The sequence below is a fragment of the Amborella trichopoda genome, chromosome 1 (genome assembly GCF_054954075.1).
Source record: "Amborella trichopoda isolate Santa Cruz 75 chromosome 1, AtrichopodaSantaCruz75HAP2 v2.0, whole genome shotgun sequence".
In the NCBI taxonomy this organism is placed as follows: Eukaryota; Viridiplantae; Streptophyta; class Magnoliopsida; order Amborellales; family Amborellaceae; genus Amborella; species Amborella trichopoda.
Window position 1 is genome coordinate 40,379,148 of NC_142336.1, and position 18,914 is coordinate 40,398,061.

The following is an 18,914-nucleotide window of genomic DNA, read 5'->3' on the forward strand; positions in this document are numbered from 1 at the left end:
AGATTCCTTTTTTATTGCCTTCCTTTGTACCCTTGGGTCCCCTCGCGTATCTCTCTATCCAAAATAATTTGCTCCCACAAGAGTATATAATAAGGGGTATGGTTTTTATAAGGTTGCAAAGTTAAGCAATCCAATTAAGGGGTACATCTAAATTTTATCATCTAATTTTGTTAGTACATTTGTTTTAGAATTATTTAAAAATCTATTTTTATATTTAATTATAAAATTTAAAATTCTAAAAACGGTTAAAATTAATATATAAAAATTTTAAAAATTGATGGTCTAGATAATGTATTACTACGAGATGCCTAGTTTATTATATTGATTTTTTTTTTAATTATATTCATACATCTTGATATCAAGATAATCAATTAGAATGTTTTTAACATTAAAATAACCTTTTTCAGGATTTTTGAGGAGCATCTCTCGACAATTTAAAGTTGCAACTTTAAATGAACTTTTTCCTATAATAATAGAGAGAATTGTCAAACGACGGAAACGCAAGTCAAAAGCGATTCTATACACGCATTCATCCTCTCTCTCTCTCTCTCTCTCTCTCCACCCTTTCCGAAATTCCTTCGCCATTGTTGCAATCATTATCTCTCTGCCTCGATTGCAAAGTCTCTTCTCGTCTCCTATCCCTCTTCCCTTTTTCCCCTCTCTCCAACTGCAAAACCCTCTCTCTCTCTATCACTCTCTCGAGCGGGGTTTGATGGGTCTGCAAATGATCCATCGGGAATGAACAAACAATACTGTTGAAGTATAAGGGTTTCTATTGCAAGATTATCCCATGGAGAAGATTGGTCTTTATCCTGAAATTTTTGTCGAAGAATCTGAGGTTTTGGACGAAAAGTTTGATGGCCTCAACTTAGAACATATTAATCTCCAATCCGTTTCTCTCACGGTACTACTAAACCCTCTTGCAGTTATGTTTGATTTTTTTTTATGTTTTTTATTCAATTGAACAAATTTGATTATTTGGGCTGTTAATGTTTTGGGGGAATTGGTTTTTTTCTGTGTACTTTTCTTTATGGGTCAGGCAAGGCTGCTCTATGTTATGTATAATTGGTAATGGGCTATGGTTGCTTATTTTCTGCAGAAAATTCACGCATAAGTTTGTATTTATACTTTCTTCTTTGAATTTTAGTCTAAGGAATCCAAGGGTGGAATAAACTATTTTACTTTGATGGACTAAAAAAAATGGAAATAAAAGAAGGAAAAGGACTCTGGAATGAGAAATAGGGGTGCATGGGGTTTGGGATTGTTAAAATCTTTGTGGAGGTGCTTTGCCATTGTAATATATAGCTTTATCAAGTTTACCAATTTCTGTGACCGGCCATTATCTGCAGAGATTTGGGAACATAAAGCCTCTGATTTCATTTCATTTTATCATTCATTTATGCGTTTTTGGGTCTACAAAAATTCACAATTCGCTTTTACTTAAATTGGTATTCATGGGTTTATATTGATGCCAGAGTGCCATTATGTAAATTGTAGTATGTTAATTTTTGGTGCTAATATGTATTGAATTGGTCCATTTTAACTAAACCAATTGTAAACAAGTATTTAAATCTGTGTATAAAGGATTGACGTGAATGAATTTTTATGGACTACATGATTCTAAGGACACTTTCCGTTTTTAATCCCTTTTGGCTTCACATTAATGTCTTCTAGAAAAGCATGTTAGACACTGCAATTATCCCAGAAAAAAATTTCCAGCGCATGATCATCTGACCTGAACCCCACAAATAAACACTAAGACATTAGTATCAACACCCTCAACAAATAGCCTCTTTTGGGCTCCACCATCATTCAAGCGCCTTTTTTAGATTTTCAGTGCTGACGCCATTATACCTGTTGCCTCTTTTTGGCTCCACCACATGCTAATGCGACTGGTCCGCCCCTTCATGTTGGTTTTCAATTTGTTTGTTTTTTTTTTTTGTTATAATCTTGCTTGTCACATTTGGGGTCAGTCCTAGTCTCTCACGTTTATCTACTAGTTTTGAGGTGCTTAGGATGAAGTAGGGTCCCAACTTTTTTGGCTTGAATTGTAGCATTTGCTTTCATGATAAGCAGTTTGCATTGATAGTAGATAATTTACATCAAGTTGCATAAAGTGCCCTACACGCGCAAAGAGCTTACAAGTTTGGGAAATGGAGGGAAAAGGGAAGGCAATGGCGTTGGGAGAACGAGTAGACTGGAAGAGGGATGAGGGGAAGGGGAGAAATAGGAATGTACAAAGCTACGGTAACATCTTGTGAAGAGCTTCCCTGCACTTGAGAATATCTGCCTACTATTTTACGTGATAGTCAATTGATTTCTAAGTTGGCTATTCATACAAAAGCTTAGAAATCTTGCTTTTTAGTTGCTTCGGAAATCATGCTTGCTTCCAGTGAAAAGACCTTATTAGCCAAAAGCTCTTTTGGTTGCTTGGTTAGAACATTGAGTACCTAGCCATGAGCTGCTAGGCATCACGCCTCACAGTCACCTTGTGAAGCACATTGGAAGGGCTTCATAGGGAGATATTTGATATCTATGATGCAATTGTATGGATTCAAACATGGATACAGAAAGTGCAGATATGACTGTGGTTTTTGTAAAATCTAGGATGCTGTTACAGGTATGGGTATCCTATCTGACATGTTAAAACCAAAGGATGCAATACAATATGCACACGATAAGTATCAATTTAGAGAACTAAACATATACATATCTAACTTAGACAGGAATTAATGATAAGATTACATTCAAAAGTAAAGTTATGAAATATCTAACCCAAAGATTAAGCGGATATCTAAATATTCTAACTTCAATAAAAAATTTCAAAGCCACAAAATGGAAAAGAACTATTACACCAATAATCAAGGAATTGTGTAGTACATCAAGTGGTAGTAATTCTACTTGAGAATGTGACCTAACTAATGATAAAGAAGCATAAAAAGTTGGGACTCAACATCAGCTACATCAGCAATAACAATAAGTAATATAGTACTATTTTACATATCATCCTTAGCACTAGAGCATTATTTTATACAATCCTTAATATTATATGGTACTTTGTAAAATAGGGAGTCAAAATTTTGACGAACTTCAAAGTGACAAGCAAGATACCATTGAAACGTATCCTGTACAAATCTAGTATTAGACTATATGGATAGTAATTTGTTGGGCAAATAGATGTATATGTGCAACATTGCTTCACATGCTCCAACATGCCACTTAATATAGTGGAGAGATAAGTACCCTTGGAAACCCGCGAACTGGTGGCCTAGCTGGTTTGGTCAAGTCCCTAGACTGGCTGGTCTGTCAATCCGATCATGGGCTGGAGGACTGGCCGGTCCAGTTTGTGGACCGACCTCTCCAATGTTTGGACCAGCCCATTGGTTCATGACTGAACACGCCGGTCCTGAAAAGAGCAATTTTGTGAAATTTTTTTTGTTCTTTAATAAAAAAAATTTTAAGTAGGTTTTTTTAACCTTTTTGGTTTAATAATAGGAGAAGAAACGGGGAAGTAGTTAAGATTAACGGCTAAGAGATACATACAAGATATTATTTTTGATATTTAGGGTTGATAATCCATGAAAATGGAGAGATTGAGGAAGATGTTGCACATAGAACTAGAGTTGGGTGGGTAAAGTGGAGATGTGCTTCGAGAGTTTTATGTGATTGCCGCATGCCAATGAAACTGAAGAGGGTTTATAGGATGATTGTAAGACTACCCATGTGTTATGGGATGGAATATAGGGCGATCAAGAAGCAACATATCCATCGAATGAGTGTAGCTGAGATGAGGATGTTGAGATGGATGAATGCAAGACAAGAAAATATATAATTCATAATCGGATACGTCCAAGGGAACTTTGGGTTGGATCCAACATGCAATAAGATGAGGGAAAGTAAACTTAGGTAGGTTAGCCATGTGCACCATCGACCTAGAATAGCACCAGTTATGAGGCGCGATTTGGTTCAAGTGAAAGGCTCTAAAAGGGTCAGAGGAAGGCCCCCAAAAGGACATAGATGGAAGTAGTGAAAAGAGATATACTGACTTATGGTCTTACTAAGGGAGTAAGGGTATGGCCTTTGATAGAGCAGAATGACATAACATAATTCATGTAGCCGACAATGAGGCTCGGATGATGATGATGACCTTTTTGGTTTTGTATGGGGACATTTTGGTAAAAGGAGGTATTAAGGTTTTATTTGGGGTATACAAAAGACTTTTACAAAGAGAGACAGGATTTAGCGGTTCTCTCTCTTTAACTCTCCCTCATCCTAAAGAACTGAGGACCTAAGGGCCGAATTCGGCCAGTTTCCAATTAAAATCTAGCCATAAGGAGAAAACCTTCAACTGCCAAGTTAGTGTGTGTGCGCTTTTTTTTAATTTTTTGTTTTGGATTTAAAGAAACTAAGAAAAAAATTGAAAAATTCTTGGGGTTTTTTTTTTGAGAAAGAAAAAAAAAATCTTGGGTTTTGGGCATAGAGCTTTACCATATTTTTTTTTTTTGTGCAATTTTTATACTTTTGACTTTGAGTTTTTGTTTCTTTGAATGGCTTTTATAATTTGTAAAAGCCCTTATTTGTAAAATCGAAAATTCAAAAGTGCAAAATAGATTTTTTTTTACTATTTTTCTTGCATCTTTTGTTTATTTATGGGCTTTTAAAAGCTCTTAACGTGTAATACCCAAAATGCAAAACAAATTAAAAAATAAAAAAAATAAAAAGACGAAGAAGAATTTATTGTGTGCAATTATTTTGCATTTTTCATTTTTCAATGTTAAGGGCTTGCACAATTTGTGAAAGCCCTTAAAATGTAAAACCGAAAATAAAAGAAATTTATTGTTTGCAAATTTATTTTCAGCATTGACAATTTATTATCCCTTAAAATGTAGAAACAAAAGTACAATAGAAAATGAAATTTATTTTCTTTCAAATCGTTTGGATTCTAAATTTTTAAGGGCTTGTACAATTTGTAAGAGCTCTCAAAATGTAAATCTGAAAATACAAAAAAAAAAAGAAAAAGAAAAAGAAAAGAAATTTATTGCTTGCAAAGTGTTTCATTTTTAAATTTTTGAGGGCTTTACAATTTGTAAGAGCTCTCAAAATGTAAATCTGAAAATACAAAAAAAAGAAAGAAGAAAACTATAGTTTGCAAATTTTTATTTTTTGTTTTAAATTTTGAGGACTTCTACAAAAAAAAAAGAAAAAAAAAAAGAAATTTATTGCTTGCAAAGTTTTTCAGTTCTAAATTGGCCATTTACAATTTGTAAGAGCACTCAAAATGTAAATCTGAAAATACAATAAAATAAAATAAAATAAAAAATTAGAGTTTGCAATTTTAAATTTTTTTGTTTTAAAATTTGAGGGCTTTTACAATTTGTAAAATCCCTTAAAATATTTGTCTATTTGTATCTTGTAATAATTCTTTGACTTTCTTTTTATACATTTTCCATAAATTTCTCTCTCTTTTTTTTTTTTTTTTTTTGTTCTTTTTTATTTCTGGACGTTTCTAAGTTTTCACAAATTTTTTTTTTAAAATTAACTCATTAGTGAAGTGGTCCGGAGCCGCTAGTCCGATTGGACTAGTGCCCTCACCTATTCGGTCACCAATCTGGTCTTGACAATATTGCTTGATACAATAGAAGGCTGAACCCTAATATTAAAAAAATAAAAAATAGAAGGCTGAACCCTAATATTAAAAAAAATAAATAGAAGGTTGAACCCTACTGAATATGTAATACTCAATCCCCCCCCCCCCCCTCCAAAAAAAAAACCAACCAAATAAACATAATTATAATAAACCACCAAAAGAGAATAGATGCACGCACACAAAAAGATATAAAAAAAAAAAAGGGAAAAGCAAAATGCTTATCTATATTAAAAACCAAGGTTGTAAAAATTGGATCGATGCGGTGGACTGCCCACCTACCAATCACGATCGGATTTGTGATATGGGAAAAAAAACAGATAACTATTGCAAAAAAAAAAAAAAATTCTATATTATATATAGTATGTAAAATTTGACGTTATGAACTATTACAAATAACGTGAAGAGCCTATTTGGCTAGACCTTGTTTAACAACCTTAATGTTGGAGGTCTGAGTCTTATTGTTTGGGGGTGGGGGTGTTCCAAACCTCGGACCTTATGGCAAAGGTCGGAGAACTTTAGCCAATAGCACAATTGAAACGTTGTGATATCAGTTAGATATATTATATATTAACTAGAATAACACTGGTTAGGAGGGGCTATTTGGTTCAAGTGGAAGGCTCTAGAAGGGTAAGGAGAACCCCAAAAGGACATGGATAGAAGTAATGATAAGGGATATGGTAGCCTGCAGTCTGACTTAGGTTATGCCCTTTGATAGAGACAAATGGCAGAACATGATTTGTGTAGCCGACCCCAAATAGTTGTGATAAGGTTCAAATGATGATGGTAATGATGATGATGATGGTGATGATATATTATATATTGTCTGGACCTTTTAATTAAGGCCAAGAATATGCATGTTCTTGGGCAATTCCTTATCCGGATCGGGAATCCTGATTGGCAATTTTTTAATCACCATAGAGTATGATCCTCTAGAGGCTTAGAAAATGATTTTAAAACTCCAAATCGCTGCTCCAAATATTAGATCACATTTTTACCATACCATCCCTGCTAACTTTACACCTAATTGCGTTCCTGAACCACACCCCCATTGACATGATTTCCTTTTGTGCCCTAGAGGCTTAGACACCATAGTGAACCTACCCACCTCTCTTGGACCCACGCACTCGAGTGACATTGTTGCTTTCCTTCGACCAATCTAGACAACATGATCACATATGTTCAGTACTTTTCTTTCTTATAGATACTAGTAGATGTGTTTGCTTTGCAGGTTTCATTAAAATCATCATCATCCAAGCCTTATCCCAATGATTTGGTGTGGTGTAGTTGCGTCGCTTAAGGGGAACGCCCTTGCTTGAGCATATAGTATAGGTTAAAGATTTATGATAAGATGTGGCAAAGTTTTATGTTAGCTGCCTACCTAACCCATCCCACCTCCTTTACCCAGCCTGAGACGAGTTAAGGGAAAGTTGAAGGCCCTCACCCTTATTAAAATGCTATATAAATAGTGTGATATGAGTTGAAATAGTATATTGAATGGAAATATATGAACATAAAGAATAATGGTGTAATTGGAAACAAATTTATAGAATTGTTATTACATTATTAGAATAAATTAATAATACTTATTCCAAATTTTAATGACAATATATTATTTCAAGGGAGAGAATAATAAACCACGCACTTCTTCAAATGGTTCCATCAGCATCTTTTCAAATGGTTGCATCCACACTTTTTCAAAGGGTTGCACTTGCATAAAAGTCCACACTTTTAGGGAGAGATGAATAAACCACACACCTTTTCAAAGGGTTGCAAAGGGAGAAAATAATAAATCACATCTTTTCAAACCATGCAATTCTGGTTTCTGGATAATTATAGAGTATACATTTCTTAAAAATAAAGGAGTCCCTTCTAAGAGACACGTGTTGCAGTAATAAAAGGGATCCCCTTCTCACTACCCTACAATCTCTCTAGTGATAGGGTCCCTTCTTATTTTGCGACATGCATGCACCCATTTACAATTGGCGTAATAATGTAGTACAAATAATAGAAACTACTTTGTTGGGAAACAAGGCTCAAGCGTCTTTAATGAATTCATTTAAAGATATGTCAGGTTTGGGCTTTCTTATGCAATATGAATTTGAGGACCAGTCACCTGTCATTAATATGTGTCTTATGAATTTAGATGTTACAAGACCATTTAGATTGCAGCATCTAGGGTTCTAAAATTTATCTAATCAAGCAAATAGTGCATATATGAATTTTTAAATCGTAAACTATGGAGACGTTGAGCAGTAGGACACCCTATAAATTGTGAAGTGTTTAATCTTTTAGGAAGCTTCAATTGTAGTTGTGGCTTAGTTGCTGACATGATGTTTTAAGTTTCTATATTCAATTTTTATGTCTCAGTTTCTTAAATTCATCTTTATGTTGTCGATCTCCTTGTCCCTCTATTGGCCTATTTACGGAATGTTCTTAAGAGTTTCCTTTTTGTGAGTATTGTTTTCTGCAAATCTGATAATATTAGGGGTTTCCTGACAAATAGGAGCCTTTCAGCCAGCTCGATGCTCTACAAATTGAGGATGGTTGCTCAAGGATGGACTCTAATGAGGAAGCTCAAGAAGGCCCTCCCATTCAAGTTGACTGTAAACACAAAATATCTCATAGCACTTCTCATAACCAAGGAGATTCTGGCAACAACCACAAACAAAGGAAGTATTTCTACTATGACATGCCTCTTTCTGAGGAAACTGGTGTATGGATACCTGTTTCCATTCCCCCAATGTCCCAAAGTGATCACGAAGAATGGGTGAGGGGTCTCAACTTCAATGGTGGATACTTCCCAGAAGGAGATATGGGGTGGGGCCAACTCAATGAGGAGAAGGAGCTAACCATGTGGGATGTGGTGAGAGAGATGTTGGTTGTGGTTCGTGGCAAAGTGAACTCTCTTGCCTCAGGTGATCTCCAAAGCTATAGAATCTCACTTGTATCAAACAACCAGCTCATAGAGGAAGCTTGGAAAGAGATGGCTCAAACACTCACTGAGGTGAATTCAAACAACATGAGAGAGATTCTTGAAGCTGAGCCTCCAAAATGGTTGGCCGATAGTGCCGCATCTTCTTGCATGCTATGTAGTGTGCGGTTTCATCCTATCATGTGTTCAAGGCATCATTGTCGGTTTTGTGGGGGGATTTTTTGCCGAGATTGTTCAAAAGGGAGGAGTCTTTTACCGACCAAGTTTCGATTGGCCGACCCACAACGTGTGTGCGATGTTTGTTGGGTGCGTCTCGAAGCGGCTCAGTCATACTTGCTTGATCAGGTCAGCCGGGCTGCACAGTTGCCGACACATGATTTGACAGATCTTAGCACATTGAGGTCATGGGTGAATTTCCCGTGGGGGCAGTCCATGGAGTATGAGATTTACAAGGCTGCAAACACAATCAGGAGTTACACAAAGGCATATTTCTTTTTAATTTTTGTTTTTTACTTTCTCTAAGTAGGTGTTTTGGTCTATTAGTTGCTGGTGATTTCTGGAACTGGAGAAATGTTATTCCCTTGGCTCATTTTTTGTCAATTAAAAGAAAATGAAATTTATAGCTGTCATAATCTTGTCATTAGCATGCAAAATCTTCTGCATTGGGCTTCTATAGACTTACAGAGCTGGTTGGTCTTTGTATTTTTTACTTGGTGCCAAGTGCTAACCTTGTCACAAAATAGGAAATGAAGAAGTTGGAAATTTAGCTAGACCTTCCACCTTTATAACATGTTTAAAAATTCCTTTTTGTCTGCAGAATTGTATTGCTTGAGAGAACCTTGAGTTATTTGTGGAGTGGCAAGCTGCTTATTTAGAACCAGTCTTGAGCTGCTTGACAAAGGATTTTGCTTGCCTGTCGAGCGGGGTGGTGCAATCATGGGTTCATTATTGTTAGGTTTCCATTTTTGAGATGAAATGACCTTTAGAACAGACAGTCACCATTTTTACCATAAACAAAATGTAAACCGGATTTCCCAGGTTACCAAGTGACCAAAATATGATGGTAAAAAAAGCATCCAGTTTTTTAAATGAAATAGCTAACCTTGCAATGTAATGCAATTCCTCCAGAATCTTCATAAATTACGTTTTTTGAGAATTGGTGACATTATTTGTTAACAAATGCTGAACAACCATGCTAGGCGCTAAGAGATGCGTTGCATTTCTCCCACAAAATGTGTTTATTGGCAATCACATTTTCCCCTCGTTACCTTTGAACATTCTAAATTGAAATGGGTAATGTAGTGAATAAATAATATCCTTTGTTTTTCAAAGGTGATTAGAATGCCTTTTTGAGTGTTTTCCACTCATTGTTCCAAAAGGCGGACTGCGTAGCCCCTACGCGGTCCAAGGAGCCTGGGCACCTTGCCTGCTCCCCACCAAGGAGAAAAAATGCCCTTCGTTGAGGGGCATTTTTGGGTTGTTTGATAAAAATAAGATTGTAAAAGGTGGGCTTTAGGTTCATTTCAAACCTAAATTCCAATAGAGCCCATTTTAGAGAAGATAGAAACCTCAGAAAACTAGATTTTTGTGATTTCCATAGGATCGAAGGTATCAAAGTTACGAGAAATCAATCTCAACATCACCCATTGAGATTATATTTAGTTTTGGAGATTTTATAGGTCTATTAGAGGGTTTTTGTATATGGACTATGGTGTGCAAGGAGTTTGGATTATGGTATGGACTATGGATATCGTCTAATACTTTAATGGTTTGAAGTTTAAACTTGAAAGTTTAATTTTTGAATTTGAAATGCATGGAATTATGGGCTAAAATATGTCTCAATATGTGTTTTTTAATTTTCTACACAAAATCTGACGTTAAAACAACTTTTTATTCTACTAGGCTGTCGAGGTTCTGGGCGCCCACCTAGGCACCTGCCTAGGTGCTGGGCAGCCTGGACCCACCCGGCAACCTAGGCACCGCCCGACATTTTTTGGAATATTGTTTCCAATTATATTTATAATGGGAATTGTCTACTATGATGCACAAGCACACAAAATATTTGTTGTCAACAATAGACTAATGAGACAAATTGTTCTAATGCATGAATGGGATGAAGGACTTGATTAAAGGAACAGTTCATCTTTGTTTGTATGTTGCATGCATCTTGTTACACTTCACTTTCATAATTATCAATAGAGAAAGTATAAGATGAGGGCGTTTATTTTTTATCCAACGAGTTCGCACTTGTTCCTAGCCAGTAAATGTGAAATCAAATGGTTAAGGGTGTGCCATTGATTAAGCACAATGCTAAACGAAAATTTCACGAACTTTGTGCATTGTTCCTAGTGTCCAAATTACAAGATCTTCACCAAAAATAGATGGTCTCATAGTATACATTCTCTTATCAATAATAGTGGGTTCACATAGTTCAGATATTTTATTCATATTGGAAGACTGCTCAAAGCTCAAATATTTGTAATGAGTGGGAAATGCATGTCATTTTGGTTATATTACAAAGTGACTGATGTATAAGGTGATTATTGCTTATTTGCGGATCACGGTGGTGATTTGTGGTTTTAACAATGATTTTGGTTTATAATGGCCTTCTAACACTACCAGCATATACTAATTTCTTCAGGTGGGTTATTTGAGACCTGAAAGGTCTATCCCAGATGCTGTTCTACGAGGAGCAAAAGGCCTGGCCATTCTTACTGTTGCAAAGGTTGGATTGATGGTCACTTATAAGGTTGGAACTGGTATTGTAATTGCCCGTAGAGAAGATGGCTCATGGTCGCCACCTTCTGCCATTTCTTCTTTTGGAGTGGGATGGGGTGCCCAGGTAATATATACCTTGTTACTTGTGCAACTTAGATAACCACAACTTTTTGCTGCTATCCTAGAGTAGGTTTTCATGTGGACTTTTTGCAGATGGAATTTCTATGAGAAACTTTTGGAAATGATCTGCTGCCATTTTGTTATCCCTTCTGAAACCAATAAAATACCCGATTTTTAGATGCTAAGAATAGAAAAACTGTGTAATACACTGTCCTTTAAAATTAGGCCAAAATCCAGATCACACCCATTACACATTACCAAAAGAGTAAGATTCTCTTTCATCTTTCAAACCTGGAACAATCGTTGACTCAGAACTATATGTCCCAACAATATACTGAGGTAAATGATAAGAAGAAATAAACCTGATGTGAAAGTGGATTGGGGAGATGAAATGATTAAACTCTGTTGATAATATGCTTATGCCATTCCCTTCTTGTGTACTGCTAATCAAGGGTTGGATAAGTAACTATATTGTGGTTTTTTGTGCATATGGGTGACTCTGCCTCATACAAACCACCCCCGCACCGCCCCCCGCCCCTGTCCCCCCAAAAAAAAAACAATTTTTTTTCTAAAAGTAGTATTATTTTACAGTCAGCAGGGAATAGAATGATGAGGAAGGGGGGAGGGATTTCATTTGATGGAAACCATGGTCGGCACTGTGCCAACCCTTGATTTGAGGCAAAACACTCCCTAACTAAGCTTGCAATTGTATCAAACTGCATATTCTTGATATTCATGTATGGCAAAGTTTCTTCCTAGGTATGTGAGTAATATATCCCTCTGTTCCTCTTGGTTTGTTTAATATGGTTTTCCAGAAGACCCTCAACTTGTCTTTGTCAAATAAAGCACAAATTAACTTATCTAAAGGTTTCTGGAAGTGCCATCAACAGTTTTTGGAATGCCTTGTAGATGGCTTTATGCCTTTGTATGCTGGTTGACAGTTTGCTCCCAAACTCACCTGGACTCAGCTTTGGGATTAACTCTGTACACTTGCATGTTTCTGTGGTTTACTCGTCTAGGCTTTAAATTGGATTTGTCTGTGGTGTTGCATTAAAATACAAAACATAAGCCTGTAAATTGGATTGATGAGTATGAAAAATCTAGACTGCCATATGGGTTCGCGTTACTTAGTAGTAGCTTAATTAACAGTCTGGCATGATGACCCATCAGTATTTGCAGGTTTTGGGCATTGAAATGTTGCCCTCTTGTCCTCTAGATGACGATTTAAAGGATTGAACTTTCATTCTTTGCATATCGCTTTACTGAATGAATGTTTCATCACTAAAAGCACCAAAACAACAGTATCATAATGCTTGCTGAAGACAATTGCAAACATGGATTCGTCAGACAAATTCAAGGCTGGTGATGACCTCTTATATTTCTCGAACTATCTGAGGGTGCCTATTCTAGTCAATGAACTTACCCTGGTGATTTGGAGCACTTACTCTGAAGCACATTTTTACAAGATGAGGTATTGTGGTGTGTGTGGTTGCGGATGACATAGTTTTGATCAATGAGACTAGAAGCGACGTCAACGCAAAGTTAGAACTTTGGAGGGATGCTGTGGAATCTAAATGTTTTAAAATTAGCTGGACTAAGATAGAATACATGGAATGCAAGTTTAATAGTAATAGGAGTAGAAATAAGGAAGCAGTTACAATTGATGGCTGAGAAATACCTAAAAGAGAGAATTTTTGATACCTTGGATCAATGTTTTAAAATGCGGCCGCATCAAAATTGTACCCCTTGGGCAGGGGCAATAAGGTCATTTTGATCTTTGAAAATGGGGGGAAAGGGTTTGGGGGGTATTAAACCCACCCAAACACCAATTTTCAGCCACATCCATGGCTTTTATTGGATTGATTGACTCAAAAAAAAAATTTGGGCGGAAATTTTATTTGTTGAGTTTTTTGGTTTTTAATACAAGATACTACAAATTAAAAAGTTCAGGAAGATTAAAGTTACAAATCGAAGAACTTTTCCCAATACTTTTCAAATAAAATTTGCAACTTTAAAGAGTTCATAGACTAATACAGTAAAATTACAAATTAATGAATTCATAAATTTTTTTTGATCTTCATAAATGCTCTGATATCGTAAAATTACAACATTTTTATAAATTTATAAAGTTTATAAAAAGCATACAAATCGAGTCGAAGAACTTCATGGACTCTTTTCAAGATTAAAGAGTTTATAAAATTTATAAACTTTAGTAAGTTTTTTGTTGCAGATTTGTGCTTATGGTTGTTGACCGTTGAATGTTTTATGAAGCTAGTTTCAAGTCTCTAGCTTCTACCAAGAGATAGTGGATACAGAATCTCAGACAACTAATATTTTTGGAGTTAATGAATAATCTAAATATCTAATATCACATATATCACATTCATTTTTTTCTATGAATTAACCTATTTTTTTTAAAAAAAATAGATTTCTTTTATATTTATTGACCGCATCACTACGATGCATCTACATTCAGACCACATTGAGCCGCATTGCTGCATCACCCCCCCCCCCCCCCCCCCCCCCCCCCCCAATGCTTTTGGCTGCATCTCGCATTTGAAAACACTACCTTGGATCGATAATCCAGAAAAATGGAGAGATTGCGGAAGATGTCGCACATAGATGATGAAAGTAGATTTAAGTGGGCGGGTCATGTGCAGCATAGACCCAATACAACACTGGGTAGGAGGTTCAATTTTGTTCAAGTTGAAGGATCTTAAAGGGCAAGGGGATGGCCCAAAAGGATATGGATGGAAGTAATAAGAAAAGATATGGAACTGATGGTCTTACCGAGGGTGTGGCCCTTGATAGAGCAAATGGTAGAACATGATTCGTGTAGCCGACCCCAAATAGTTTGTTTGGATAATGATTTGATGATGATGATGATGACTCTGAATCACATTGTTACTAGTATGAACCTCACGGTTACTTAAGATAAATGAAAGAATGTTGGGGAGAAAAAAAGAAAAAAGAAGATATGAGACTTCTGTTTTAATGCATTAAATGTTTTGTAATTTCTTTCAATGAAAAATGATGGGGTTGAGTGCAAATTTTTTTTTATCATATGGATGTTAGGAGATTTAGTTACCTTGTTGTCGTTTTATATGAACATCAAAAAGTTGTTGCGTTATTAGCAAGACAATTGATTTTGAAGAACAAAATCCCTATTTAAAGGATCAAGTGCAGAAATGGTGTCTGGGCTGGGCTGAGTTTTAAGCTTCAAAATGAACAATTGATTCATAAGCCTTCCTTTCGGTACCGACTAGAGAAGCATTCTTCTTTCAATTTTTTAACTTGGCAGGTGCAAGTGTGGCACAAGGGTGACTCATCGAAGCATTCTTCTTCCACAAGCACGCTTAGCAGTTTTATGAGGTGTGTATTGCTAATGGCACATCGAGGCTTCATAATTTAAACAAGAAAAAACACAAGAAGTGCACTTTAGGGTCCTTGCCAATTGGTTCCTTGTTTGAGTGATTCGTCACAATTGAATTGGTGCATTTCTTGTCTTCAAATTATATTGTGGCTAGCTTAAAAAGGAATGTTTTGCTCATACAGTGGGCATAAACATTAGAAGGCTTCGAAGGGCTTTGAAATGATGAGTCAAGCTTATGCTATTCACTTCTTTTTTTGGCAGATCTAATGATGTTGTTAACTCAAGCTAGGGATTTTCTTGTTTTAGGATTGACCTCAAACACCACCTTGAACACAATTCGTGCTCTGTGTCATGAGGGGAAATATTCCTAATTCGATTAGATGGCTCACGTTGGGAGAGGGCGTTTTGTTTCGGGGATCTCATTTAGTTTGGATTCACCAGATATTAGCTAAAGGAATGTGAAGTGGAGGTGAAGGGACTTAAGAAGGGTATGCTCGGAGCAATTTTCTTTTGTTTGGAAGACCTAATGGAATGGTTGACACCTCCACTTCAGAGTTTCTTGCTTTGAGGACAGTCCTCAGTCCTTAGGGTATATGCTCTTGTTTCGCCTTGTAGCTGAGAGCAGTTTCCTTTTCTCTGTTTCATGAATTTTTCTTTTTGTGGGGTAATTGTGGGTGATTCTCATTATTTGATTGGAGAAATCACCCACTTGGCATTTTCATTGTGTTGTGCATATTTTTTTTGAGAGCATCTTATGTATTGATGTTCTGCTTATGTCTTTTTTGGAGTAGGTTCACTGGGTCCAAACTCCAAACCCATAACCTCAATGTTCAACATTGAGTGCCTCCATTTGAGCTTTCGGTTTCAACCCTGTCTTGCACCAATACTAATTGAAAAATAAAATAAATATATTATTTTAAGCCTCATACCTTCCTCAGAGGCATTGGTAGGCTCATCAGAGGGTGGCTAGGTTTCAGAAATTGTGATGAAACCTTCGGTGACATCTTGGAGATGATATTGCTTCTCGGGAATATACTCATATTGGCTGTTGGATATGTTGTTCATATCTTTCTGGTTGCTGATGAAAATACTGCGTACTTAAAAAGTATTTAAAGTTGTAAGAATTCTAATGAAATTGACATGGGAGGGGAATATTAAGCAGGCGATGTGGGTTGCATAAAAAAGAACCTACTTTGGGGTAGGGCACTGCCCAAAATTTTGCTCCCTGGTTCTGTGTTTGTTGGATTGGACCAGCTGGTCCACTACGGTGCTGGAAAAGTAGACTTTGAAATGTGAAGTAATGATTCTGAAAGACACTTTAAAAGAGTTTTGTTCAGCTGGATGGATAACATCGAACAAAGATCTATATTTTGTTAGTGCTGGGTGTCTCTGGTTCCTAATAAACCAAAATGAATTTCAGTCTGTGCTCTATCTGGTATTCTAACTCGTGTTATGTCACACAAGGTGTACTCAAAATGACAAGTATTTAGTTATTAAAAAGGAGAAAGAAGAATATTTCTAGTCTTACTCTAGTAGAAAGCAGGATCATAACACACCAAAGGAAACTAGTGTGACTAAAGAGGACAAGAAAAGAGACCTTGTTTTCAAGGTTTTTTTTTAGTTCAGCCTATAAATTAAAATGTACTTGTTTTTTGAAAGATAAAAAGACCTGCATTTTTTAGGACAACTTATGGAACATTATGGTAATAAACTTCAAATACCTATATTTTCTTGGAAATTGTTTCAAATGCATTGGGTTTAACCGGAAGGTCCAGAACACTGTCCACATCTTGATAAAACAATCCTCTCTCTTAAAAAATGATCAGATAACCTTCACTTTTCATCATCGATCAAATATATCTGTGGCTTAGCTGAAATGACAAATACATCCTTGAATTCCAGGAACTGCCCATCTCTCTCTCTCTCCCTCCCTCTCTCTCTATCTATCTATCTATCTAGTCTTGGTATGTAATTGTTGCATTGGCTCTCTCTCTCCTCTCTCCCCCCCGTCCCCCCCTCGCTATGTAGTCTTGATACTTATCCAAGTGTGTTCTTGAATTTTAACAGGGGGGAGGCGAGTTGATAGACTTTATAGTTGTGCTGAGGACAGATGATGCTGTGAAAACATTCAGTGGAAATGTGCATTTCTCCGTCGGTGCAGGTCTTAGTGCAGCTGCTGGGATTTTAGGGCGATCAGCTGAAGCTGATATACGTGCAGGTGATGGTGGCTATGCAGCTTGTTACACCTACAGCTGCAGTAAAGGTATAATTTAGAATGGATTTAATGATGCAACATTTGGGAAAATGATAGCCAGTCAATCTGGCCGGCTTAAAAATTTCAAATGTAAGCTGGGATTTGAACCCAAAGAGCTCGGTGTTGTGGTCTTTAAGGCAAGCTTTTTCTTATTAAAATCAGATCAAATGGAAAAGAAAAGGGAGCACATTGAAATATTTTTCTTATGCAACCATGATTTGTGACTTTCTTTTATATGACAGCGGTACTTGGATTTTTGCAATTATTAGAATAATTGCTGTCAAACAAACTGAAATCTCAACCAAGGTACTGGGATTCGACTCGGCCAAGGTATTCACCTATTCACCAAGGCGAGATACTCTGGCAAGTCCGAGTAACTTTCCGGAGTCCAGTCTGTTAAAAAAAAAAAATAGAAAATTATATGTATTTGCAAAAATGTCCAAATTGCTGTTCGGTAGATGTCTTGGGCTCTCCCCAGGATGTCTAGGGATCGAACCATCCCAATGGCAAGCTTTTTGGACCTCTATTAAAAAATAAATACAATATATTCCTATGCCTTATAGGGTGGTATAGTGTGCTTGAGGGGATTCGACCACCAACCATGAGGACCATAGATGGTAAACACTAGCCACCAAGACATTTAGCTGTTATATGAATGAAATTGAACATAATACTATTTATATAATATAATGTATAGTGTACACCTTTACTCGGCCTTATCCATAGGGTGAGTCCGAGTAACTCGCTCGAGTCTGATTAAACTCAGGCGAGTTTTGGAACATTGATCTCAACTATTAGCTGCAAATGCTGCATAAAAATGCTCACTTGACGAAAGGAAGCAATCCTAGTTTGAGGATCTTTTTGAAGTTGAGAGTTAACTAGAATATCTGTCCTTTCTCTGTTATGTGATGCTTATTTTTCGTGAAATATTCATATCTTGGATAATTAGTTATTCCATGAAATGTCACTTGGTACAGCTGCCCCAGGGGCAAGTTTGTCTCTGTTCCATCATGATTTTACATCCATGTGGACTTGTCAATTTGATTTTTTTACTCTCTAGTAAGAAACCGTTCTTGATTGAAAGTTACAAAATGTTCCTGAAATCATTTTCCAGTCTCTTTTTCTTTCATGGGCATAAAGAAACATTTGTGCTTGTTTTTAACCAAAAAATTACTTAATATAAATGCAACAATCTTAATATTTTTATGTAGTGGTGCCAGAAAACTTAAAAAATAGAAACAAAAGAGAAACAAGTGGGTTTTCCTCACTATTTTGATATGGTGCAGGTGCATTTGTGGGCTGCTCACTTGAGGGAAGTGTCGTCACTACACGCATCTCTGAAAATTCAAGATTCTACGGGAGTTCATCCATCCAAGCATCTGAGATCCTCCTTGGCTTCCTACCGAGACCCCCGGCTGCTGTAATTCTTTATCGGCCACTATTTGATCTCTTCCAAAGGTTTGAAAAGTGATTGATAGAAACTGGCCATGATTATACTCTCTGTCAGGTATGCTATATTCTGCATGAGAAGTTCAGGTACTCATCAGCATTTGGAAAGCCCTCTCTCGGGTTCCATATAATTGTGTATATTCATGTTCATTGTTTTATCTTGGGATGCATAGTGCTTGCCATTGGTTGCATTACTTTTGTTGGCTTGGATATGTTTCTTTATCCCATATTCTTTCTCTGATGTACAGTACTGGTTAATTAATTAATGTATATGGCAGGGAAAAGTTTCATATGCATAGGGAATTGTTCTGGGAGGAATTGATTGCAATGAAAGAAATACTCTCTTTAATCATCTAAGCATTCTGACAAGCTGTTTTACTGATATATACTAATGATATTAAAACTTGATGTTCAGTCATAA

At 36.4% G+C, this 18,914-nt stretch overlaps 1 protein-coding gene across 3 annotated transcripts; it reads left to right on the plus strand.

The window, feature by feature from the left end:
* Window positions 1-580: 580 nt before the first annotated feature.
* Window positions 581-18,789, plus strand: LOC18426357 (RING/FYVE/PHD-type zinc finger family protein). 3 transcript variants are annotated; one of them, XM_006833010.4, is made up of 5 exons: window positions 581-904; window positions 8,151-9,062; window positions 11,221-11,421; window positions 16,858-17,053; window positions 18,331-18,789. In XM_006833010.4, exons 1-5 carry the CDS (start codon window positions 791-793, stop codon window positions 18,513-18,515), a joined length of 1,608 nt encoding a protein of 535 aa, XP_006833073.2. In that variant the 5' UTR covers window positions 581-790; the 3' UTR covers window positions 18,516-18,789. The 3 variants fall into 3 exon arrangements, with proteins under 3 accessions (XP_006833073.2, XP_088721425.1, XP_088721431.1); XM_088865299.1 differs by having other exon boundaries at window positions 8,162-9,062; XM_088865305.1 differs by lacking the exon at window positions 11,221-11,421.
* The last annotated feature ends 125 nt before the right edge of the window (window positions 18,790-18,914 follow it).

Coding starts and splice junctions, on each gene's coding strand:
- LOC18426357 (XM_006833010.4), top strand. CDS start 791: ATGGAGAAGATTGGTCTTTATCCTGAAATTTTTGTCGAAGAATCTGAG. Junction 905..8,150: donor TCCAATCCGTTTCTCTCACG/GTACTACTAAAC, acceptor CCTGACAAATAG/GAGCCTTTCAGCCAGCTCGA. Junction 11,422..16,857: donor GAGTGGGATGGGGTGCCCAG/GTAATATATACC, acceptor GAATTTTAACAG/GGGGGAGGCGAGTTGATAGA.